Below are 27679 nucleotides of genomic sequence, written 5' to 3' on the forward strand. Positions count from 1 at the left end.
TGTCCCCAACTGAACAGACACGCGAGAGTGTCTTACCTGTAGCTGGAATCTTACGTGCTTCACCAAAACTGTGCAGGGGAGCTGCTCTGGGTATAATGGGTGGATTCTGAAAGGTAATCCTTGCTGTTGGTGGAATCAGCCCTCGTTCTATCATACTTAAAATCCCTAAAAAGAAACATTAATAGAATGTGAGTTTAATTCCAAGCAATTCCACAAAGTCAGAGCTCTATAAATTTCACAAGTGTAATTTACTCCATTCATCATCTTATTTGTGAGGGTACATCTAGTGCCTTAATCCTTTGCATGAAAAAATAGCTACAATACACATTCATTTAAATGTAATATTCTAACCCAAGGAAAAATGTCATTTCCAATGGCAGTAATATGAAATAAAATTGCACTAAAGTAATTTCATTTTAAAGTGGAAATATAATTTCAAGGCAAACTAAAACTTCTTTATACTTATGGTATTTTCAATCATTGGTAATACTATTGCTCTTTTTAAAATTCAGAGAAATCAGGCACACATTCTTAATAACTAAGGAGATCCTTTGTTCCAAAAGAAGGAAATCTGTGTACTTGAAACCATGCCCCTGTTGTATAATCAGTCATGCTTTATAAAATAAGGAGTTATTTTCAGACATTTCTCATATCACCAGAAGATATTCATGCTCAGATAGGTTATTTTGATACAACTGGGCAAAATGGTTAGTATTAATGTAACTAATTCACAATTCCTAGCATTCATACTGTGTTACTATGGCTGGTGCCAAATCTTTTAAAGGATAAGAGACATCATTAAATGAATAAACAAATGAATAAATCAATGAATGATTGACCAAAGCCTGCTGTTAGAGGGAAAACTTTTGTTAAGGTGGATCTACTATACTGAAACCAGAAACCTAGAAACTTGGGGACGACTTGCAATAAATTTGTGGTAGGGCTTCAGTTTCTTCTTGTTCTTTTACATAATAGAAAGTAAGTAAAGAACTCTGGGTCTCAACAAAATCCTAGAATACAAACTGTGTATTCAAGTTGGCCTAAGTTGAAGAATTTGGCACACAACTTGGTCCCTTCTAAGAGGGACCAATATTATTTCCATTTACCTTATGACCTCTATACTATATTACTATTAAGAATGTTAGTCTAGTGTTATAGGAATTCAGTAGAATGATCACTGAAGGGTTGGAGAGCTGAAAAACGTTCACTTGTAAAACAATGATTCCAAAGAGAAATCTTCAGTTTACTTACTGCAGACTCATTTAGGGGAAGAATTTCTTATTAAAAGCAAAGATTCCTGGGCCCCAACTCAGACCTGTCCAAACTTCTGAGGACAGGGCCTGGTAATCTGCATTATTGAAGGCTCCAGGAGATATTCATGTGCACTGAAGTTTGAGAACCACTAGAATTGGGGCCCAGTAACATATACGTTAAATAAGCACTCCAGGTTAATCTTTTGTACTCTTAACACTTAAAAACTACTGATCCAGAGTATAACACTTTAGGACCTTTTTGAAATTAGTACTTCGGGTTTTAATTTTTATAACACTAGATTGAACTACTTTAAAAATCTTGTTAAGACTAATTCTTTGTTCTCACAAATACTTTCCACCTATAAATATCAAATTTCATTTCCAAGAACTCTGCCTGTTTCGCAGATGTGAAAAACAGGTCTCCTTATAATTCAGTATATTTTCATTTCAAGAGTCAGTTTCATTCTCTGAGAATTCTGAAGACTATAAGCATGATTTCAACCCGTGCTTTAGTGCTGGTTGAAGCAATCATCTTAATTTCAGACAAACACATATGTGTGTCCATCTACTATTGGAAGGAAAAAATTAAGACTTTGGAATAAGTAGAAGAGATTACTGAGTATCTTTTCACTGAAATGCTGGAACCTCTGAAGATTATCTGACCTACAGTCCTACAGTACTCTGTGCATCTTTGTTTTGTTTTGCTTTTTTAGAGACAAGCTCTCATTCTGTTGATCACGTTGGAGTGCAGTGGCACCATCATAGCTCACTGCACCCTTGAATGCCTGGGCTAAAGTGATCCTCCTGCCTTATCCTTCCAAGTAGCTGAAACTACTGGAATAGCACCATCACATCTGTTTTTTTTTTTTTTTTTTAATGTAGAGACTAGGTCTTGCTATATTGTCCAGGCTAGTCTTGAACTCCTGGCTTCAACCAATCTTCCTGCCTTGGGCTAGCAAGGTTTTGGGATTATGGGTGTGAGCCACTGTGCTAGGCTGCATCTTTGTTTTTAACTGTCCATTTTATAATTCCATAAAGATTAAGGTTCATTTATAGAAATCTGATAAGAATGTCACTAATTCTTGTTTCTACACATGCAAATTTAAATTCTTACATGTGGAAGGACAAGTCCCTGAAAAGGCAGTTTTGCATCCATTTGCAAATTTATTTAAATACTCTCAATTTATAAATGTGTTTATTTGGATTGTCCTTTGAATTTACTGTAACATCTTGCTAGTTCCCTCAATTAATAAGTTAATAAAGTCTTTGACATGTGTTCATTTTATATTTACATAAGAGTCATAACTTTACTTTTGAAAAAATCATCCTTTAACAGTTTTGGAGTTCCCACTGAGATGAGCAAAAGGGTCACCTGAAATCATCAGAAATGATGTATCTCACAGGAAGCCAAGCCCAGGCATGATTTTTCTTGGCCCCCACAGGTTAATTTAAAGCTTCTTGTTTTTCTAATTTTAATTTTACTCTCTATTAATTTGTTTTTCTTTTTCATTCATTTATGAATGGCAAGTTATTCCCTGTTGGCAGCTGCCATGATTGGGAATTTGGTGATCTCTGGAAATGATCTAATGTCTTATAGAGAGCATAGTTTGTTAGTTTTTGTCCATCTGTCTATTTTGAGCTCAAATTAGGAATTTCTTGTTCACAAGGAAGGAGAACAACTCTTTGATATCTGGACTGGTAAGCTTTTTGTGTTTTTATTTTCTCTTTCTTGTTTTTTCTTTTTCTTTCTTTTCTTTTTTTTTTTTAAGACACTCTGTAGCCCAGGCTAGAGTACAGTGGCATGATCTCAGTTCACTGCAACCTCTGCCTCTAGGGCTCAAGCCATCCTCTCGCCTCAGCCTTTTGAGTAGCTGGGACTACAAGTTCACCACCATGCCCAGCTCACTTTTGTATTTTTTGTTGGGGTTGGGGTTTTGCCATGTTGCCCAGGCTGGTCTTGAACTCCCGGACTCCAGCAATCTGTCTACGTTGGTAGCCTCCCAAAATGCTGGGATTAGAGGCATGAGCCACTGCGTCTGGCCACTGTGTTTATTCTCTATTTATCTGTGGCTGAAATGGTAGAATTGAGGATATACACTCTATCCATATGTCTTTGTATCCATAATTCAGAAAGTTCCTTATCTCACATTGTGAGTGTAGAATGTTTTCCTGTCTCCAGATGGCGTTAATAAATTAGATCATAAAGGCTCTTAAAGGAATTCTGTTCTGATTGGCTTGTAGAGATAAATAAGTGCTTATATAAATTGAATATTCATAAAATTACCAAATATAAAGAGATGAAACTTGTAATGCTTTGAATGTGCTCCCTGGACATCCCAAATTCAGAAACTCTCATTGAGTCTCTACTTCTCATGGCAATATAGTAATTTACATAGTTTCGATGCTGTTCTCTTTGTACTAAGATATAATTAGAAAAATCACTATTGAGCCAACGCCTTGCCTAGAATTTTATATTTGAGAATAATGTTTATTTAATCAGGTATAACAAGTCACTTTTTCTTTTTTTTTTGAGACGGAGTCTCTCTCTGTTGCCCAGACTGGAGTGCAGTGTCATGATCATGGCTCATTGCACCTCTGCCTCCTGGGTTCAAGCAATTCTCGTGCTTCAGCCTCCCGAGTAGCTGGGATTACAGGTGCCCACCATCACACCTGGCTAATTTTTGTATTTTTAGTAGAGATGAGGTTTTGCCATGTTGGCCAGGCTGCTTTCGAACTCCTGACCTCAGGTGATCAGCTCGCCTTGGCCTCCCAAAGTGCTGGGATTACAGGCGGAACCACTGTGCCCGGCCGATGAGTCACTTTTACAGAATCAAGGTTGATGCGTGATAGAGCCAATGCTTACAAAGTCCTCCCAGAAAAACTAGCCTGGTATATGGCTTACATGATTTTCAGCCTTTTAAGTGGTAAGGAAGGTTACATGCTATAGCCCCAAGAACTTTAAGATATTTGGAGGACTTCTAGAAGAGAGAAATTTACCCAAATGTATAGGACCTGCAGTTGAAATCTGATGAACAGAGTTTCGTGGGCTTGATTTCCTAGCCTTGGGATAGCAAATAATAGGGGATTTTATTCAGGCTGAGATTCCCTACAAAAACTTCCAACAAAGCAAATTTAAGGTAGTTTATATGGTAATGAACATTTTTGCTCCACCTATGTAAATTATCAGGCCAAACCTACTGAGACCAGCCTTATTCTGCGACTTTTTGGTTTTTGAGATTGTTTTGGTCAAAAGGGGAGAAGATTATAATATATATTTTTTAAGTTTTAGAATAAGCAAATGGGATCACTGGATACCCTTTTAATAGAGTCCTGAAATCTCCAGTGAATATCTGAGCCTAGTCTTTGATTAGGCTACTTACAACACTGTAGATATTGAGGTTACTTTATAAATAACTGATGATAATGCAAATAATTCTTATCTATAGACAGGAAAAAAAATTCTGTCTGATGAAGGGGAATTCTCCTCATGGGAAATCCAATTTTGCATTTATTTGCAAATTTATTTCAATATTCCTGATCTACAAATGTGTCCATTCTTTGGATTCTCTTTGAACTGGTTGTTAACTGATGAATTAAATAAAAATCTTTGACCTGTGTTCATTTTATGTTTGTATGACAGTCGTGATTTTAGCTGTTTTTGAAAGTTATCCTTTAACACCATTGTTTTATTAAATCCTCATCATGTTTAATAAAACACCAGGTTTTATTAAATCCACCCTTACTTTCCTGTTGAATAGATTAAGAATTAGAAGTTCATTCATTCTGTCATTCATTTAACTAATAAAGTGCCTATTATGTGTCAAGAACTATTCTGTGGGCTGGGGATGCAGTGGCGAACCAGAAAGACCTCATGGAGCCTCTAGTGGTGAAGAAGATGTTAAATAGATTTAAAATAAATATATATATATATATTTTTTTTCTTTTATTTATTTATTTATTTATTTATTTTTTATTATTATTATACTTTAAGTTCTAGGGTACATGTGCATAATGTGCAGGTTTGTTACATATGTATACTTAAAAAAATAAAATAAAATAAAATAAATATATTATGATAAACTGTGATAATCTCTGAAGGAAAAGGACAGGTGCTTGAGGAAGTGATCCTTACTGGCAGAGGAAAAGGCACTTGTGAAGGCCTGATCTGCAAATGTGCTTGGCCTGATAAAGATTAGAGAGAAGGCTTAGGTGGCTAAGTATAAAGACAGCTGAGTGAGATGAGAAATGGAGATGTAGGTGAGGGCCAGATCAAGTACGCCTTGTTCATAGAGTTCAGAGTTTATTCTAAGACAGAGAGCAATTTGCCTCAGGTCACAGAGCCAAGCTGAAATTTGGTCTATGTAATGTAAAACTTGTATTCTTAACCATTTGGAGGGGTGGGGTGAAGCTTTCTTTTTTGGATTTAGCCAGGTATTCAAGAAAAAGTAGGAAAGTTTAAAGTTCATTTTTCAAAATGATTCTCTCTTCGGCATGTTATTAGTCTTTCACCTCATTCTGGACCTGTGTAGATCTGGGGTGAGGCTTAAACAACATTTAAGGGCATTAGAAACACCTAAAAAAATATAGACACTGTATTTATATTTCTGTGACTTGTGGCTTCCTGACATTCATAGTATCTTGCACAATACCAGACATATTGCAAGTACTCAATAAATATATGTCGATTAATTTATTAATCCCTAATATTATGGTAGGCCATGTGTTCTCATGAAGATAATTTAGAAATGAAAATGTGATTTTTTTTTCTGGATGAAGTTGCCAAAATTCTAGATTTACCTTTATTTTGTGGCAACTTTTTATTGTCTCTATTGCTAAAGCATAGTAGAGAGATAGATAGACAGACAGACAGACAGAAGGATATATCGATCCATTCATTCATTCATTCACTATTTCATTCATCCTAATTTGGTTCAGGAAGAATATAAGATGGTATTAAAGCAAGAAATGGGAACACTCTGCTGGTGTTATTTAGTATTCCCAGGAAGTAAATATTACATAAGCTAACTAGAAAGCATATGTCACAAAGATTGCTGAACAATGGTTTATAACTATTAAAGTTGTGAGCTTAACAAATCCAGAGACTTATAATAATCTCAGGTTATCTACCACCAGCAGACAGAGGATGCAGTAGCTAGAAGCTGGAGAACTTTGGATTTCCAGGTGGCAGAATAACCTTTGGGAACCAGCTTTGGGTCCTAAATATTCCAGACCAATGGGCAGAAAGTGAGATAAGAAGTAATTAAAGACCATCTCACTAAGTCATATTTGAGATAGGAAAGGGATCCACTTAGGCATTCTTTAACACTTTGGTCAATTAAATTAAATACCAGAGATGGTTACACTTAGGACATTCAGTATTTGGTCACTTGTTTGCTTATTCTTTCATTTTCTTATTCACTCAACCTACACTTAGTATCTACAAAATGCTGGATATGGTTCTAGGTACTAGAGATACTGAGATAAAGATGAAATCCTTTGCTTAAAAACAAAATCCACTGGTTTCACAAGACTAGAGTTTAGACTAAAACATGCATAGTTTAAACACTAATTACATTAATTCTGGCTTCATATTTCCTTATAATAGGGTATTGAAATAAATTTTTAAAATGCTGCCAGAATAATAATATATCAGAAATGATCTGCTCAGAAACTTAATAAATTCTAATGCTATCACATAAACACAATGATCATTTTACTAGGTAATAACACCATCTATATTTAATATAATCAATATTAAATCCATAGAATGATGAATTTTAAAGGTGGAAGGGACTCTAGTGATTGTCTTGTCCAACTTTTTGATTTACAGAGCAGGAAACTCAGACCAGAGTGAGGACCTGACTTGTCTGAGGTCACCCAGGAGAATCAGTAGGTGAGCCAGAGTCCAAATTCAGGCCTCCAATCCTACCTCAATGCTCTTTCTCTTAAGTTCCTAAACGCATAAAATGGCTATCGAATCACTAACCTTTGCGGGCATCTGCTTGTAAGACTGGTACAGGAGTGAAATAGGGATCTGTGCGATGAGAAGACGGCAGAACCGTGAGGTTGGATACGGTAGACCCTTTGATTAACTTTGGAACATTTACCTAGATAATCAAAAATTTGTTTCAGCAAACATTTCTGCCTTCACAGTGAACACAGTGAATAAAGTTATGAATAGTTGCATTAAGTTTTAATAAAGTAGCAATATCAGCTCCAATTTTATTGCTCATGAATGCTCTGTGCTATTGTCTACTACTGTCAGGAGTTTGTGTAATTTAAAATAGCTAATTAAATCCAATTAACATGTTGTGGTTTCCACTATATAAAGTCAACATAGTAGTTAATAAAAGAACTATTAAGATTTTGTTCAATTTTAATGACTACAATATAAAAATGCTAAATCTTGACAGAGGAGGTTTTGAATACAGCAAAGTTTTGTACCAAAAAATTTCCCAGGAAATAAATGTTAGAGTGTTAATGTTAAAAAAAAACCTGGAAGAATTAAAAGATAAACATATCAATCAATATTAATCCTGAGTAGATTTTTTGCAGATCTCAGAGATGGTTACAAGGACACAATATCTGGATTAGTTATAGAAGATAATTACTTTTCCTAAAGTCATAAAATGTTTTTATTACAGTTACGAAATATGAATTGTTTCTATTAAATGGTTTCTAGATTTTAAAGATTACATATATTGCATATAAATCACATTTGATTGTATAGTCCAACTACACTATTTTTACCTTTATTATAGGAGTTTATGAATTACCTGGGTTCTCTCAGCAGGGAAGATGCAACTGTTTGGTATTTATAGACTGAATTTTCAAGCCATTTTCCAAACATTAATTAATTTGCATAACTTCCAAGGGAACTAGGTAACAGTTTGCTATTTAACTAATAAAGAACTTAAGACATAAAGATTAGATTTGTTTCAGGCCATACAGTATACTAGATACGCACAGATTATTCAATTCTGAAATTAATCTGATTTTACATTAGTAAAATTTGCCATTGGACTCGGTGGCACAATACCTTATTGCCATTAAGGTCATAGTGACTTTAAGGAAAAACAAAGGGAAAGCTTCATCGAGACCAGGGGGAGAAAATCACTTTACAAAATAAGTATCTATTAGCTGAGAAATGTCTGGATAAAGGGTTAGGGCCCCCACTGCCAGGATGTGGTAACACCATGAATATCAAACACTTTGATGATGTTTGATAAATAAATATAAATAGTATTTTGAATAGGAAAGCATAGACTGTTAGTGCAATCTGTGTCTCCCCAGGTGAGTCAGAAGGGGAAAGGGAGGTGCTACCAGCCTCACCTTAATGAGAGTGTGGGACTCATAAGATTTATTTATTATGAGACTTTGGTCTTCCTGATCCACCTTGGTTTCTTGCCCTCACACTCAGCTCTCCTCTCCCCACCTCATCTGCAAACATGAGTAGCTTCCAGGATCTCCTCCTAATCAGAGAGGCTGAGATACCCAATGCACTGTGCTCTAGAAGGCATGTACATAGCTGAGGATGTTCAATATCAAAAGTGGCAGGGTCTCCACTTGTCTGATTGATATAGGGGTCAGTGAGACAAAGGTAAATCGGAGGAGGAGAGAAAGATTCAACTTAAATAAACCTGTCAAGCACTGTGATGATGTAAAATATAGGCTTGGCAGTTTCAGGACACAGAGCATAATTTATCTGGATTTTCTGAAAGCCTTTGACAAAGAACACCTGACAACCTGCTCTGGCAAGCTAAAGCAGCAGGATCCAACATAAAACACAATATAAAGGATGACACAAAGGAGAGGAGAGTAGGCAGGTGATGTTCAGACTCTGTCAGGCAATCAGCACATTCATAACACTGCTTTAATTCTTTCAATTGCATCAGTCTAAACAATGTAAAAACCAGATCGAAGAACTATGCTGAAAAGGCAGTGAGGTGACTGTGTGTGTATGTGTGTGTGGGTATGTGTTGGGAAATGGAAGGTAGTGTTTTCGTTGACAGAAATAAATCCCTCAGATAGCGTCAGATAGGAAACATCTGCCCACTGTGCTGTCCTGTTCCATGGTAAGCATAACCACTTCTGCGTATGCTTGGTTGGAGGGTGAAGGAATGAAACGACCTTCAGCATTTACTGAGCACTTACTATATAACACTAACTTTAACACGATGAGCATTAAATTTCATGAGCAATGGAAAAGCTAAGGGCTGTAGGAGTATAGAAGAGGGAGTAATTAACTCTGCCTGCTTGTATTGCAGAAGGCTTTGCAGCGACTCTCAGCCCTGGCTGTATGTTAGAATCACTCAGGGAGCTTTTAAAAATACTGCTGCCTGGGCCCCAACCCTGGGCAATTAACTCAGAATAGGTGGGCTGAGGCCTGGGTCTCAATATTTCTAGAAAGCTCCCCAGGTGATTCTGATGCACAGCCAAAGTTAAGATGTACTGCAGTAAGTGATATTTAAATTGCATCTTAAAGAAAGAACTAAATTATATCAGGTGGAGAAGAGGATGCAGTTATAGGTAGAAAAAGTGGTAGCAATGGTGCAAAATAGCATATTTTATGCATAAAGATTTCACTGATGAGGAGGAGCTCTATGTGACTGGAGTATAGGGTATGGGTATGAGGAGGGTAGGATGAGGGAATGAGACTGGAAAGGTAGACTGAAACTGATGCAAATTAAAGAAACCAGCTTTATGAATGTGCTGATAGCCTGAAAGGATTCAAATATCATCTGCTGTGGCTGCTTCTTTTTGTCATGCTTTTTATTATATTTTATTCTGCAACCATACTTTGTAGTTTGTATAATATGATATAATATAAATCATATTATAAATAGAACAATGTCCCTTCTAGCTAGTTTTTCATTATTATTTCCTCAACTGGAATTCGGAACTTTATCACTTGATGTTAAATCTTCTATAATAGCTTAAAAAATTTTTTTTGAGACAGGGTCTTACTCTGCCACCCAGGCTGGAGTTCAGTGGCATGATCAAAGCTTATTGCAGCCTTCACCTCCTGAGCTCAGGTGATCCTCCCACCTCGGCCTCCCAGGTAGCTGGGACCACAAGAGTGCACCGACACACCTGGTTACTTTTTTGTGTTTTTTTGTAGAGACAGGGTTTCACTATGTTGCCCAGGCTGGTCTTGAACTCCTGAGCTCAAGCCATCCTCCTGCCTTGGCCTCCCAAAGTGTTGGGATTACAGGTATGAACCAATGCGCACAGCCGAAAATTTTTGAAAATGTAAAAAATATAGAAAAGCTTAAAGAAGAAAACAGCAATCATATTCCCATCAGCCAGAATTAACTACTGTTAATATTATGGCATATTTGCTTCCAGTGTTTTCAAATAGGAAAACCACTCTATTTTATTATTCTGGTCAAAATGATGTATGCCCATTATAAAGATTTCAAGCAGTGTAGAAATACAAAAGACAAAAGTTTACGAAATCAAGGCAAATATCATCAGGTGATCCATCATCCCTGACATCTTTAGAATGATTAATACATCCTTGTATAAAAATAGGACTTATGTTATTAATTTTACACAAGGAAAAAAGGCTGCATTAAATCTAACACATTATTAAACTTCAAATAAATATTTCTTTACCACAAGATTTCTCTGAATTAAAAATGATGCCTCTTCAAGGTCTGGCAAATTTTTCCTTAAAGGGCCAAATAACAAATATTTTAGGCATGAAGGCTCTGTTCAGATCTGTTGTTTTGTAGTTAAAAGCAGCAGGCAGACAATGTGTAAATAAATGGGTGAAGCTGTATGCTGCGGTCTGAATGTTAGTGTCCCCCCTAAATTCACATGTTGAAACTTAATCACCAATGTGATACTTTTAAGAGACGGGGCCTTTGGAAGGTGGTTAGATCATGAGGATGGAATCGTCATGAATGGGGTTATAAAAAGAGACCCCAGAGAGCTGCCATGTCCCCTCCATCATGTGAGGACACAGAGACAAGGCGCCATCTATTAACCAGGAAACAGGTCCTCACCAGACACCAAATTTGCCAGCAGCTTGATTTTGGACTTCTCAGCTTCCAAAACTGTGAGAAATAAATTTCTATTGTTTATAAACCACCCAGTTTATCGTATTTTTGTTGTAACAGCCAAAATGGACAAAAACTTTATTTACAAAAACAGGTGGCCCTCAAGCAGTAGTTTGTGTACCCCTGCTCTAGAGTTAAATAAAGTTGATTCTGAAAAACGTTTAGATCTATTTACCACAAGATTTCATTTTGGATACTATATCTTAGCTTCAAATGGTGAGATAATCAGAACTCTCTTGATGCCCTGATCTCCACTCCCTCACCTCCCAATATGATTGTATCATTATTTTTATATCACCCAGATTTATAATGTTCCCATTCTGTTTTGGTACCATAATTCTAAGATTGCTTAGTATCAGTTCTACATGTAAATGGGTCCAGTGCTCACAAATAGTTCATTTGTCATGGATTCTCTGCTTGAGCTCTTTGATTGATCTCTTAATTGGCTAGCTTTGGTTACCAAGCAGTTTTTCCCAACAAGTGTTCATGTGTACTTTACTAGAATTAATGCAACTTATACTTGAATTACATCTGGGGTCATTCTTTCTTTTCACCAAATTTTGTAGACATTGCACCATTTTCTTCCACAATGAGAATTATTGTGAAGTCTGACAGCCATCTGCTTTTCCACCCCTGGTAGGTGATTTACTTTCTTTTCATCTGGATGTCTGAAGCATTCTTTCTCTTTGAAATCCAAATATTTACCTAAAAAATATTTGTAGAATAGTACATCCTGAGTTTCAGCTGAGTACATGGCTGTCCACTTACAGAATACATTTCCCAGCATCCCCTGTGGCTAAATGTGGACAAATGACCAAATTCCGGTCAATAAGGTGTAAGCAGAAATGATCTGTGTAACCTCTGGGTCGTGTCCACAGAGTGCTTGGCAGTACTATCATCATCCTTCCTGTGGGCTGAAATGTAGGTATGGAGAGGAGCCAGCTTCCACCTTTGGGATTAGAATGTCCTGTAACTACTGTAATGAGGAGCTGATGGAGATCAAGATGAAAGAAACCATATCTTGAACGACTGTGTGGAGCAGAGCTGTCCTGCCAGCCTTGGACTTCTCACTAGTGGACTGTTTTGAGAGTGAGAAATAAACTAATTTATTTAAGTCATTATATTTTTGGATTTCTTTGTTATAGTTTGTACCAAACTAATAGGTATATCTATTAGCTTCTAATTAACCTCCTTTGTCTTTTTCTTCTGCATTTACTGTACTTACAGTCTTTTCTCTATGTCAGTATTTTAATATTCAGCAATGTTTGTTATGTCCATTGTATTTATAGTTTATTTATGAGTTCCATAAAGTATTCTGGTATTCAATTTGTTTCCTTATATCTGCAATCTCCCTTTTTTTTATTCTGCTATTTTATCATCTCATGTTTGAGCTCGTTTTAATTAATTTATGTTCTTATTAGGTTGTAGCATAATGTGAAGAAATTGTGAGAAAATTCCTTCTGTTCCTTCATTTATGTTGTTTCTACATTAGACTTTGTCTTTTGCAGCCCATAATTCTCCCTTCCATTTCCCCTCCCTTGCTTTCATTAGCTGTGGGTGAAATACGGACTTGGAGAAAATGCAAAGACCACAGGAAATCCGTATAGTGACTATATAATTTCTTTTTTCCTTGTGCGTACTTGGGTAGCTCTGTCCAGACATTCTACTTGCTGTTATGTAGAATCTCCTCCCCCATTATTTGGTACCAGTGTGTCATCTCTCCCAGCAACATGTGAGAACTGGGCATTCTGGGGTTTTTCTACCTTTCTGTTACCTGAGGGCTTGGACAGGGGAAGCCTCTGTCGAGGTATGCAGTCCTTGTTAAAGTTTTTAGGCGCTCTTGCCTCTCTTGAGATCTTGATAAACATCATCTATCAGGGCTTGCTTACTTAGTTGAAGATAAGGCCATCCCTCCCTACCTTCAACCCCCAAGCACTCTGGAATATTTTCATAGAGTCCTGAAGACTTTACTTTTCTCAGAAAGTGTCAGACATATTATATACTTTCCAATTTCACGTTTCTTAAAAGTCTCTGTAGTCAGAAGACAGAAAAAATAAGGATGTCTGCTTGATTGTCTTCTCTCCAGATTTTGTAGTATTTTTGAGAATCTCAGTATTTTTACAATTTGCTGGTAGTACCTGGAGGGTCGGGAAAGGTTAGGATTCGAGCTATGCTGTACCTCTCTACTTCGCTCCCACATCTTCTGCTTAGTGAATTTGTGCTCAACCTGGATGATCATATTCGGCAACCCTGCCCCAACCCCCTCCCCATATTATGGAAGAGGAAAACTCAGAAACAGAAAGGAGAAATAGTCAAAGCATACAGTTTATCAATTTCAGAGGCAGAATGAAAAATGCAAGTCACTGCTTCATGGCCCAGTGGGGCTTTTTTGTTTGTTTGGTTTTTGTTTTTTACTGTACTTTCTTAGTTTCTGATGCTTTCACCAAGCACAGCTTAGGTCACCAGCTCTACCCTTATGTCCTACCACTCTGCCAGCTTTCTCAGGTCTTTCTTGGTGCCACTTAACTTAGCTACAGTAGGAGTCTCAATTCCTCTTGGTCAGGTTTAACAGCATTCTTGGAGACAGAAGAAAATTCCCTGGGGAGGCATCTATAGTAAAGGCAAGAATCTTGGGCTTGGAGCACTGGATTGGATTCCTAGCTCTGTCACCTAATTAGCAAAGTGCAGAATGTATGTTATTTAACTTCTCTGAGTCTGTTTTATCTTCTGTAAAACAGGAATCCTCTTATCTACAGTGCAAGTAATTTTTATGTAAAGGATCTGTTTCTGGAAGCATTTCATAATTCTGAACTCACATAATTCAAGACAGGCAAAGAATGGCAGGTATGGCAAAGACTGCTGGCTGACATCCAATGTACTACTCAGCCAGAAATTATACCTCCCAGACTGCCTTGCAGCTTTCTGTGGCTTTCAGACAAGGTTCTGGCCAGTGGTATAGGAACCTACTGACTCTGCTGACTGAAATAAAGACATGATGGTGGGAGGTGAGTAGCCATCTGAGATCACAAGGTGCCTGTCCAGGAGGTCAGAGCAGTCAGATGGAAAGTGTGTGTGGACCTGACATTGTAGAACTGCCAGATGAGCCACAAACTGCCATGCTCAAACTGTTAACTATGGTTGTATTTAATCTATTATTATTTTCTATATTTTCAGAACTCATATACTAAATAATACAGGACACACACACACATATAATTCACTATATATGTGTATATATATGTGTATATGTGTGTGTGTGTATGTATATATATGTATAAAATTCACTCAAATTTGAATTATTTCAACCTTTATGTATAAGGTCAGAATCTGGCTGGGTGCAGCAGCTCATGCCTGCAATCCCAGTGCTTTGGAAGGGTGATGTGGGAGGATTGCCTAAGGCCAGGAGTTCGAGACCAGACTAAGCAACATAGTGAGATCCAGTCTCTACAAAAAATAAAAAAAATTATCTGGGCATGCACCTGCAATCTCAGCTACTTGGGAGGCTGAGTGAGGTGAGAGGATTGCTTGAGCCCAGGAGTTTAAGGCTGCAGTGAGCTATAATTATGCCACTACATTCCAGCCTAAGTGACAGAAAGACCCAGTTTCTAAAAATAAAAATAAAGCAAGAATTTATTATTTTATATCATGATATTTTGAATTTCTAGAATCCTATTTTACATAAAATTCACCATCACTGTTCTTCCATAAGGCTATTGTGAGGAATTAATGAATTAATATATGGAGATGCATTCCATAAATTATTTTTCACACCAGGAATGTGTGAATGGGTTTTTTTTCCATGTAAACATTTTATTGAAGTACAACATTTTTTTCTTTTTCTTTTTCTTGCTTTCTTTTTTTTTTTTTGAAACAAGGTCTTGCTCTCTTGCCTATGCTGGAGTGCAGTGGTGTAATCACAGCTCACTGCAGCCTTGACCTCCTGGGCTCAAGCAATCCTCCTACCTCAGCCTCTTGAGTAGCTGGAACTACAGGTGCACACCACCAGGCCTGGGTAATTTTTGTATTTTGTGTAGAGATGAGGTTTCACCATGGTGTCCAGGCTAGTCTTAAACTCCTGGGCTCAGGTGATCCTCCCACCTCAGCCTTTGAAAGTGCTGGGATTACCAGTGTGAGCCACCATGCCCAGCCACAATATTCATTTTTTAAAAGGCAAAAGTGATGAATTGTAACCAAGTGACCACTGTGGGTAACTAGTATCCAGAGCAAGGAGTAGAGCATTACAGGCACCAGAAGCCCCTCTTTTGCTCCCTCCCAGTCACTACCACAACTCAAAGACAGCCAGCATTCTGAATTCTATTGCCACCTATTGTTTTTCTGTTTTCAAACTTTATATAAATAGATTATTACAGTAGGTATTCTTTTGTATCTGACTTTTTTCTTTCAAAACTGGTTGTGAGATTCACCATGTTGTTGAGTACAGCAGTATGTTCATGCCATGAACTTTTAAGTATTGATTTTAAGTCATAAATTATACATATAATCAGTAAGACTTGAGCCTCACTATCACTTTTTTGCATTTCTTATAATGTTCCTTCTAGAATATTCTTCTCCTCTAGACTCTGCTATTAAATTCTTGTCACCCTTTAACAACTAGCTTAAATGTAATCTCCTGTAGGAAATCACTTCTGATCTCTTCTTCCTCTGATTTTCTATAGTTTTTCTTTTTACTTATCTTGTTACATTTATAACATATATTGTAATTATTTGTATACTATCCTGAAGGCATTATGCAATTCAAAGCTCATCTAATTCTGTCTTATTATCTCAAGTGAATAAGAAAAAGAGCAAAGAATGTTTTAAAAAATAATCACTTAAAACTTTCTGGGAAGGCGCAATTAAAATGGACATATTAGTAGCGAATATCTTCTATTTTGATAAGGGTAATACAATAGCAAGTATCACCTTTATGGTAATGGTGGAGCAGCTTATAAAAGACTCTCTCCTGAAGACAATAATAACACACTCTGGACAAAATGTAAAAAATAAACAAACAACAACAAAAAAAACCCCACAAAACTCCAACTATTTGAAGGCACTGAGAATGAAAGCAGGCAGAAACTAGGGGGTGGCTGATCTTGAAAGAAGGGAACTGCAACAGTTGAGATGTATGTGTGTGTAATTTCTGGCCTGGAAGTACTTCTCAGACTATGAAAGGCAGAGTGGCTATAACTCAAGAAGAAAAACACAGTCTTACTGGCTTGAAAGTCAGAGGATGGAGTTTAGTGCTGTCATAAAAGCTGAAAATAGGGGGAAATAATAGAAATGAGGAAATTGCAAGAAGGAGAGGAGACTCCAAAAATTGCAAATAAATGACATATAAATCCTTGGCTGACCTCTGAGCTCCAGGTATCTGAAAGAGGTTTTTAAGGAGCCCAGCCAGGATGGAACCGTTAACGATTTGTAAAAACTGAGCAGAGATTTCAGCTGCTACCAACCACAGCAAGGATAGAGTCTGGAGTTTGAATCTAGCCAAATTAACTGCCTACTTGAATAAATATCAGCACTTTAGAAAGCAAGATAACAATTCCAAGTCTCTACAACATAACATTTATAATGTTCATAACAATACAAATTTTTGTATATACAAAGAAATAGGAAAAGGTAGTCCATAGTCAAAAGAAAAAATAGGCAATAAAAACAGATCCTAAGATGACTCTGATATTAGAATGAGCAGATAAAGACTCTAGAGCTGCTGTTATACATATTTTAAGGACCTTAAAAAATTGTAATAATACTAAATGAACACATGGAAAATCTTGGCAGAGAAATTAAATGTATATAAAAGAGGACTAAATGGAAATTCTAAAACTGAAAGTAAAATATTTGAAATAAAAAATTAATCAAATAGGTTTGACAGCAAATTAGAGTGGGCAGAAAAAGGGGTAGGGAACTTGAAGAGCAATCAACAGCAATTACCTAATTTGAATAACAAGAAAAAAAATTTTACATACTGGTTCTTCAGTGACCTGTAGGACAATATCATGTGGTATAATCTGCATGTAATTGAAGCCCCAGAAGAAGAGGAGGAAGAGAATTATAGAGAAAAATATTTAAAGAAACAATGGCCAGAATGTTCCCTAATTTGTTAAAAAAAAATAAGCTTAGAGATCCTAGAAACTCATACAATGAACCCCAAGAAGAATAAACACAAAGAAAACTACATTCGAGCATATGATAATCAAACCCCTGGAAGCCAAAGGCAAGAAAATCTTGAAAGCAGTCAGAAAAGAAAAAAAGATCCATTATACACATAGGGATCAATTATTTGACTAATGGTTGACTTCTCATCAGAAACAATGGAACTTTAAAGCACTGAATAGGGAAAAAACAAAAAACATGGCCACCCCAAATTCTACACCCAGTGAAAAATCTTTCAAAATAAAGGTAATCTAAATACTTTTTTTGACTTTTTTTTTTTAGACAGAGTCTCGCTGTTGTTGCCCAAGATGGAGTGCAATGGAGCTATCTTTGCTCACTGCAACCTCTGCTTCCTGGGTTCATGCAATTCTCCTGTCTCAGCGTCCTGAGTAGCTGAGATTACAGGCATGTGCCACCACACTTGGCTAATTTTTATATTTTCAGTAGAGGCGGGGGTTCATCATGTTGGCCAGGTTGGTCTCGAACTCTGGACCTCAAGTGATCGCCCGCCTTGGCCTCCCAAAGTGGTGGGATTATAAGTGTGAGCCACCGTGCTCGGCCAGTCTAAAGACTTTTTTTTTTTGGACAAAAGACAAGCAAGTGTTACCAGCAGGCATTAGCTTTCTTTTAAGAAATGTTTGCAGCTGGGCGTGGTGGCTCACGCCTGTGATCCCAGCACTTTGGGAGGTTGGGGTGGGCAAATGACAAGGTGAGGAGTTCAAGACCAGCTTGGCCACCATGGTGAAACTCCATCTCTACTAAAATTACAAAAATTAGCTGGGCCTGGTGGTGAGCGCATGTAATCCCAGCTGCTTGAGAGGCTGAGACAGGAGAATCGCTTGAGCCCGGGAAGTGGAAGTTGCAGTGAGCTGAGATCATGCCATCGCACTCCAGCCTGGGTAACAGAGCAAGACTCCATCTCAAAAAAAAAAGAAAAAAAAAAGAGAGAAATGCTTAAAAACATTCTTCAAGCTGACAGAAAATGACTTCAGATGACAACTCAGATATATATGGCAAATATAAAAGATTATATCTTTTTCTTCTCATGATTTCTCTCAAAGACAATTGGCTATTTAAAACAAAAATTATTATACAGTGTGCATTTTATAATATACGTAAAGTAGATGACAACGATAGCACAAAAATTGGGAGGTCAATAGTTGCAAATTCCTTACATCTTATGTGAACTGGTGCAATATTAACTCCAAAGAAACTCTAGTAAGTTAAGGATGAATATTGTAATTCTTAGAGCAACCAATAAAAATAATGTAAACAGGTATAGTTTAAAAGTCATAAAAGATTTAAAATGGAATATTAAAAATTATTTAAAAATATGTAACTCTAAGTCAGTCAGAAATCAAAGAATAAGGAACAAAAAATGGATGGGATAAATAGAAAACAAATAGAAAGATGGTTGTGATAGCCGCAGGAGACAGATAAATGCTTAGGCAGATGGGGTAGGTCCCCAGTGAAACCCGACCTTCAGGCTGAGACAATTTAAAGCCTAGCTACAAGTCTCAGGTAAATCCTTGGACCAGATCGAGAACCTTTCTTCCCATTTGGTGTGCTTTCCACTGATTGATCCCCACCCTTCACCTATTTTACATATACCTAGCCTTTTCTAATTGTGTTTTTACATTGTCAAGCCCACCTTTGAGTGGTATTTTCCCTTTAACCTTTTTTGCATACTCACAAACCAATCGGCACACACTCCCCATTCTGAGTCCATAAAAAACCCTAGACCCAGCCAGATTGGAAGAGAAACCAACTGCGAGGGTGGGGAACCACCCCCCACATTCCCTGTCCACTGAGAGCTGTTCTGTTGCTCAATAAGATGTTTTTCTGTCCTCCTCAACCTTCAAATTGTTACCATAACCTCATTCTTCTTAGATGTGGGACAAGAGCTTGGGAACCACCTAACGCAGGCAAAGGGCTGTACATAAGTAACCTAGGCAGGCTGAGCGGACAGGGCACCTCCAGCGTCAGGGCCCAGGGCTGAGCAAGGCCCAGGGAGGATGTCGCCAGTTGTGGAGGTCCCCAGTCAGCAAAGCAGACAAGGAAAGTCCTGTGTCAGTTGTTCTAAATCAAACCATGTCTAAATTTCATTATATGGAAATGAACTAAACATTCTAAAAAGCAGAGATTATCAGACTGAACTTAAAAAACAGGACATGATAAATGCTACCGTAAGAAATGCATTTTAGGGCCGGGCGCGGTGGCTCAAGCCTGTAATCCCAGCACTTTGGGAGGCCGAGACGGGCGGATCATGAGGTCAGGAGATCGAGACCATCCTGGCTAACACGGTGAAACCCCGTCTCTACTAAAAAATACAAAAAAACTAGCCAGGCGAGGTGGCGGGCGCCTGTAGTCCCAGCTACTTGGGAGGCTGAGGCAGGAGAATGGCGTAAACCCGGGAGGCGGAGCTTGCAGTGAGCTGAGATCCGGCCATTGCACTGCAGCCTGGGCGACAGAGCGAGACTCCGTCTCAAAAAAAAAAAAAAAAAAAAAAAAAGAAATGCATTTTAATTTTAAAGACACAGGTTGAAAGTAACAACAAAAAAGACTGATATACCATGCAAACAGTAAGCAAAAGAGAGATGAAGTAATTATATTAATATCAAAGTAGACTTCAAGACAAAGAGAATTATGAGAGAGGAAAAGAGATTTTTCTTAAACAGATGAAACAGATGAAAGAGTCTTAAACAGATGTAAGTTTCTTATAACCAAGAAAATACAACAATAATAAATGTGAATGTCTCTAATAATATTAACACAAAATATGTAAAACAAAAATCATCAAAACTAAAGGAAAAAATAGACAAATCTTCAATTAGAGGTGATGATTTTAAAAGCCTCTTCTCAGTAATTGGTAGAACAATTAATTTTTAAAAAATCAGTAAGTATATAGATGTGCTGAAAATCATCATCAGCTACCTGGACCTAACATTTATAGAACACTACAGACCAACAACTGTAGGATATACATTCTTTTCAAATGCACATGTAACATTCACCAACATAAACGATATCCTAGGCCATAAAATAAGTTTCAATCAATTTCAAAAGATTGAAATTATACAGAGTATATTATATAGTACAGATATGAATATGGAAAGGGAACTAAATGAAAAGTTTCGAAGTGTGAGTGGAAACAAAGCTGGGATTGGTTGATTCAATAACCTGGAGAAAATAGTGTTGCCATTTGGCTTCTGATAAAAGCCAAGGTACCCTGCTGCCAAAGCTCAGGACAGGCAGGGCCTAAGGAAAAAGAGAGAACACAGAAAAAAAGAAAGAGAAGAGAGGGAGAGAGAGGAAGGAAGGGAGGGAGGGAGAGAGAGAGAGAGAGAGAGAGAGAGAGAGAGAGAAAGAGAGACAGAGAGAAAGAAAGAAAGAGAGAGAAAGAGAAAGAAAGAAAGAAAAAGAAAGAAAGAGAGAAGGAAGGAAGGAAAGAAAGAGAAAGAAAGAAAGAAAAGAAAGAAAGAAAAAGAAAAGAGAAAGAAAGAAAGAAAAAGAGAAAGAAAGAAAAGGCACACATAGGATCACAATTTGCAGAGCTGGAAGGGGTTTTAGGCTGATAAAAGGGTAGTTAGCAGCAGAAGTGACAAGGGGGATTGTGAACACAGACTTAAAGAACGTGGTGAATAGAAATGACTGTGGAGGAAACTGCAGCAGAAATACTATTTTGAACACACAGCAGCTATCTGAAGTGAGGGCATCTGCATGCCTCACAGACCCCATACAGTGCATTACATAAAGTAGAGTTATTATGATGTCCCAATCCCCCACAAAAAACAGTTAACTTATGGTAAAATGTGACTAACGAAGCAAAGTATGTAATGTAGTCTAGAAATTTTTCCATTAAAATTGTTATGAAATCCAGCACTTAAGCAAAATTTCCCAAAGTGTGCTCCTCAGAATATAGTTCTGTGAGCTATTCTGCAGAAAGGGACTCTGAGGAAGTTTGGGAAACATTGCTAACTGCATTTCCTCTTCTTAAAGAATCACTTGGACTCGGGAAGGGGAACATCACACACCGGGGCCTATCATGGGGAGGGGAGAGCGGGGAGGGAGTGCACTGGGAGTTATACCTGATGTAAATGATGAGTTGATGGGTGCTGATGAACTGATGGGTGCAGCACACCAACATGGCACAAGTATACATATGTAATAAACCTGCACGTTATGCACATGTACCCTAGAACTTAAAGTATAATTAAAAAAAAAAAAAGATTCATAAGGCACATCAGCGTGTTAGTGACTCCAGGTGGCTTAATGGCATAAAAACCAGTCTGACTTTCTTTAACCTCATGTTTCCCAATTTTATGGGACCACAATACTCTTTTTGCCTGGAATACCTATTAACATTCCAAAGAACCAGCATTCTTTGGGATACATTTTAGGGAAAAAAATGATTCAAGGATTGACACATAGCTAACAATGATATTGCTATAATTTGTTAATAGGAGCCCATTCTGTAAAGCTATTAATAAAAGACAAGTGATAATTCGATTTTACATAAAACTTTTCTTCAAAGGAGCTTGAGACACACTGGACCCAGAATTTTCTGAGGAATTCAGGTTGACAAAAATGTAATGATTCCTTGTTGCTATTTTTTCTCACTATATTTAATAACATTTATTTGTGGTATTCCAACAGAAATTGTAATCTGGAAAAGTAATTACTAGAGAACAAAGTACTGTCCATTTCACTTACATGACTATTACATTTCATAAGAAAAAATGTGTATAGTTGATACCACATGAGAAGAAATGAGCGTAAATGGTAGTCGTTTCACTTAAGATCTAAGAAAGACTTTGGGAATGAATTTATCATTTATTATAATAATTTTTGCTATTTCTTTTTATTCCTTATTACAGAGCAGTGTGCCACTCTCTAGGCATTTTCGTTTAAATACTGGCTGGGGTCATAAGTGAAATAAAGTTTGGTCCTCATTTACCTCATCCCAGCAGTTGGGTTGGCACGCAGCTGCAGAACTGCTGGGGCTCTTTTTATTTAATTTGGCATCCCTTCCTGAGCAGTACTGAGACTTTTACTTCAATGACTCCACTGGGCTTTGCCATAATTTCTATGCTGCATCAGTAAAGTCTGTGGAAGAGATGCCTAAGCAAACCTGAAAGGAGGCTAGGAGCGCTTACAGTTCAGGTATTTTTGCCGAAGTCAATGAAGGGATTAATCTCAGATACAGTCCATTAAAAAAAAATTAACTCGTTTAGTAATGAAGCGAATTTTTAAGGAATATTCATTCGATCATTTTAATATTATATGTATATGTCTGTGTGTAAGAGTTTGTCCTTTTCACAATTTCTCTTCGAATAATTTTTCTAGATTCTGAATCAGATTGTCAAAAGAAAATATATCTTCAAATTCTGAAAGAGCCATATGTTAATTATATGACTGGAAAATTGGGAGTAACAATGTCTTTAATACGCTCTGAGTATTAAAAGTAGTAACAAGTAAAAGTGATGAGGACAAGTTGCATATTTTGTTGCATACATAGAAAGCACTCAACAAATGCTCTGTTGAATGCATAAATTGAAAAAACAATACCCTCTGTGAATTTTATTTCCACAATCAGTACAGAAAACAGTTTCACCTGGTCTGCTTTTCTGTCCCACATGTCACGTGTCAGTGGTCACAAATGGGGAAGGAAGGAAACCAAAGGAAACAGACTTCGATCAGAATTACGGATGGTCAGAACTAGAAGAGATCTTAGAGATGATTGGATCCAATACCTCAAAGTGACAAACACACTAAAGCCCATGAAATATAAGTGATTTGCCCCAAGAATATGACCTAGGAATTAGTGTGAGGTCTACGATTGGAGCCTAATAGAAACATGGACTTTTCTTGTAATGAGGATTGTCAATATTATATGAGGTTATGATGCTGAAAAAAAATCTTCCTTTGACAAACTTGAAAAATAGTTCTTTTTAATGGTTTTCTACCCTCCCTCCCTCTCTCTCTCTCTTTCTTTCTTTTGACAGAGTCTCGCTCTGTTACCAGGTTGAAGTGCAGTGGCACAACCTCAGCTCACTGCAACCTCTGCCTCCTGGGTTCACGCCATTCTCCTGCCTCAGTCTCCCTAGTACCTGGGACTACAGGTGCCCGCCACCACGCCTGGCTAATTTCTTGTATTTTTAGTAAAGATGGGGTTTCACCATGTTAGCCAGGATGGTCTCAATCTCCTGACCTCATGATCCGCCCGCCTTGGACTCCCAAAGTGCTGGGATTACAGGCGTGAGTCACCGCACCCGGCCCTAATTTCTTTATTTCTTCTTTTTAAAACATCTTACTTTAGTTTAATCCATCTGGAGTTTTCTTTGTATAGAATGCAAGGTTAGGATTTAATCTAATTTTTTTTTCCCAAATCATTAGCTAAGTGACTTGGCACCATTCATCTAACAAGTCCTCCCTTTCCCATTGACTTACAGTGTCACCTTTATTACATTCCAAGTTATTGTTTACACTAAGGTCAATATCTATGCTGAGTTTTTTATTCCATTGATCTATCAATTTTTCTACCCGTAGAAATAATTGTTGTAATTTTATTATATGCTTTAGTAAGTGGTATGAAAAGTTCACCTTCATTAATCTTCTTTAGGGAAAAAAGAAACGAGGCCTTTTGCCTATTCTTCAAGATGATGAACACTAGCAAGTTGAAAAAATTAATATTCCATGCAAACCAAATAAAACCCATATGAATTTTGATTGGAATCACATTGGACATAAAGATTAATGTGGGAAGAACTGGCATGCTTACAAACATTTTCCTTCTCAGGAATATGATATATCTTTCCATTTATTCAAGTGTTCTTTGATGTTGTTCATTAAAGTTTTGGAGTTTTCTTCACATAGGTTCCCCACTTTTTATGTGAAGATTATTACTAGGTACATGTGTTCCTCATTAGAGAGGGGACTGTGGAGAGGGAGAAGAGAAAAAAAGAGAAAGAAGAAACAAAAAGAAGAGAAGGGAGAAGGAAAGAAAGAAGCAAGGAAGGAAAGGAGGGCAGGAAGGAGGGAGGTAGATCATACATCCAAACATGGAAAACAAATCCATTTAAATGTTCATAATAATTATCTCTAGGTGGAGGGATTGAGGTTATGTAATTTTTTTATCTTTCAACCCTTGTATTTTCCAAGTTTTCTTCAATGAGAATGTGAAAAAAGTGTTATAATCAGAAAATTGGGCACGGGGGTGAACAAAGCTTCATGTTTGCTTCCTAAAGTCAGCTGCTATGTTGCCTACCTGGGCCTTGGGCTCACTTCCAAAACATAAGCCCTAGGATTGTGCTACAATCACCTAAGGGAAGTTGTGTGTAGGGCTTGGGGGTAGGAAGAAGGAGATGGAGAGATGAGAGAAACACAGCTGAAAACCATGCCCATGAGACTAGACAGACCCTCCCTGCCCTGTCACTTCTCTATAGAATCCTTCCTCTTCAAACATTCAATTACATTTTATTGAATTAAATTAATCATTTATTGAGTACCTTCTCTGCATAATGCATTTTGTAAAGTACCCTGGAAGATATGAAAGTGAAAAAAATATGGTTCCAGGAGATCTAACAAGAGGAAAAGATACAAACTCCCCTTTCAATTCAACGTATACCACGTGAATGCTTTAAAAGCATGCTATGATGGCCTAGGCAAGGGAAAATTCCTTCTACCTTAAAAGATCTGGATAGACATTATTATGGGAAAAAAGAGGGCTGGCCAGGTGTGGTAGTCACACTTGTAATCCCAGCACTTTGGGAGGCTGAGGCGCACAGATCATTTGAGGTCAGGAGTTCGAGACCAGCCTGGCCAACATAGTGAAACTAAAAAATACAGAAATTAGCCAGGCATGGTAGTGTGCACCTGTAATCCCAGCTACTCAGGAGGCTGAGGCAGGAGAATCACTTGAATCCAGGAGGTGGAGGTTGCACTGAGCCGAGATCGTGCCACTGCACTCCAGCCTGGGCAACAGAGTGAGACTCTGTCTCAAAAAAAGAAAAAGAAAAACTTAACACAGTTCTCACTTGATTATACGGGTCTTTAACAAGGTATTACTCAAAGTCACATACAAATAAAAGCAAATTTATATTGCATTCTGACCAAGTTGGACATTATGTCTGAGTTAGAGATATGAATGTAGTTGGGGAAGTTTTCATCTTAAAAGTACTAGCTCATCTTCTTGTTTTAGTCTTTGAGTTAATACAGCCTTTATTAAATACTCTGATCTTTTACTTCTGTCTCAGACTGGGGCAGAGAAATTTCTTCATCAAATTCCTTGGTCATTAAGAAAGCAATCTTTGACTGGGCTGGGCCCAGATATGTCCCTCAAATGCAGGTCAAAATCACCACCCTCAAAGCTACCTGGAAGGTAGTATAGAATAAGGATAAAGAATGCTAGGTTGAAAGCCAACTGGTTGAGTTTGAATTAACATCCTTCGACTTTTAGCTTGTGTGAGTTTGGGTGAATTTTATTAACTGGTTTTTGCCTCAGTTTCCCCAAATGTAAAATGAAAGTAGGAATAGTACTTGCCTCTTAGGGTTACTGTGAGGATTATGTGAGATAATCCATGTAAAGTGTACTTAACAGCATGCACAACTCAGACAAGCCCTCAGAAATGTTGGCTATTGCTTAACACTTACGCAGTATTTATCCTGAGTATGTAGTACCTTCCAGGTTAACATGCAGCCAAGAGCAGAAGCACAGTTAGGTGTCCTGCAAGTGTTCAAATTAGAAAGTAGAAGTTGCTGAGAGATTTACCTTCCCTTCTGTTAAAGTCCAGGTTCTACACTTTAAGCTATGGGTAAATGGAATACTAAACCCAAGATGGTAGCAAGTTAGTGATAGGTAATTTCCCTGGGATTTAAATGTTTAGATTAAATGCTAATTCCATAAGTTAGATGACATGATAATTCCATAAGATGATTACAGTTTGAAAATCCTTTTCTGAAAAAGTAAAACCTCCTGCTCAAAATTATGGTTATGTTAAACTAACCCAGTATTAGGTATGGAGCATACTTTTAAATGAGTGGAGAAGACAATGCCACTGCTCTCTTGGGTCGCTCTTTTCACTATACAACTCCTCCCGATAACCTTCCATAAGGGTCAGCCCCATCTTAAGTGAGAAATGGAAAAGGGCATTTTGGAACTCAGAAAATTGAGTTTTCTTAGGAACAATTTTAAAGTGGTTAGGTCCCCAGGCAAGCTCATATAATGCATTAGTATATCTGAGCCTAACCATTAGACATATCTGGGCCTCTCACCAGCTACACAAGGAGAAAGGAGAATTATTTTTCTCTAAAAGTAGCTCCTAGTGGCTTTGGGAGCCAAGGCAAGCAGCATTTCTTACCAAGAAATCGCCCAAGAATACTTCCCCTATGGGTTGGTTTCCTCTTGTGTCTTATTTTTCTTTCTCCTCCTGATACATTCTGTTTGTTTCAGCCAGGGTTTCTCTCATCCTCTGGATAGTGTAATTACTCAGATAGGACGTATAAACTAGTGACAAGGAGATGTGTCACCCCTTACCCCAACTCGGAGTGTTCAACTAAAAAAACGGATACATGATCAATGTGGTCAGATCCATGTAGAAGCTGACTTAAAAGATTCCAAAAGGGAATGTAGTCTAATTGGTGTTATCAAAGACATAAGACATCAGCTGAAGGTGAGTGGTATTTCATAGCAGGAAATCAGTAAAAAGGAAGGCAAAGATTAAGAACACAGGCTGTAATATCAGATAGAGCCTGATTCTGAGTTCTATCGCTTACTAATTGAATGACTGGAGAAAGTAACTTAATTTCTCTATACTGAAGTTTCTTTACCAGTAAGATGGAGATAGTATCACTCATTCCATGGGGATTGTGATATAACATAATGCACATAGTCAACCCCAAGCAGATAGTAGCTATTAATGTTTACTATAAAAAGTTGAATTGGAGAGGCAGAATTTCTCAGTATCCATAAAGCACTCACTTTACAGGAATGTATTCATATCCTTCTGGCAAGTGTAGCTTCACAGATGGGTGTGTCTGACTATAAAAGTGTGATGCTGCTGCTCACCATGAAGATTGTCCAACTAATTACCTTAGTCGGTTTCCCTGTTCACTAAGCAGCCTTCTAACTGGATTCTGTGTAGCTTTCTAATAAGGAGAAAATATGTGCATCAGATCAGGCTGATTTGAACATTCAGGTCTGTT

General features: G+C 37.5%; 1 protein-coding gene across 7 annotated transcripts in view; it reads right to left on the reverse strand.

Moving 5' to 3' along the window:
- IQCH (IQ motif containing H) overlaps positions 1-27679 on the reverse strand; it is a 257954-nt gene that overhangs the window by 166352 nt on the left and 63923 nt on the right. For all 7 annotated transcript variants that reach the window (XM_031668549.1, XM_031668548.1, XM_009210478.3 and 4 more), the window contains exons 6-7: positions 7240-7360; positions 37-165 (exon numbers count right to left, since the gene is read on the reverse strand). In XM_031668549.1, the coding sequence (XP_031524409.1) occupies positions 37-165; positions 7240-7360 (250 nt within the window). The remainder of the gene's footprint in view (positions 1-36; positions 166-7239; positions 7361-27679) is intronic.

Source organism: Papio anubis, chromosome 7, assembly GCF_008728515.1.
Source record: "Papio anubis isolate 15944 chromosome 7, Panubis1.0, whole genome shotgun sequence".
Taxonomy (NCBI): domain Eukaryota; kingdom Metazoa; phylum Chordata; class Mammalia; order Primates; family Cercopithecidae; genus Papio; species Papio anubis.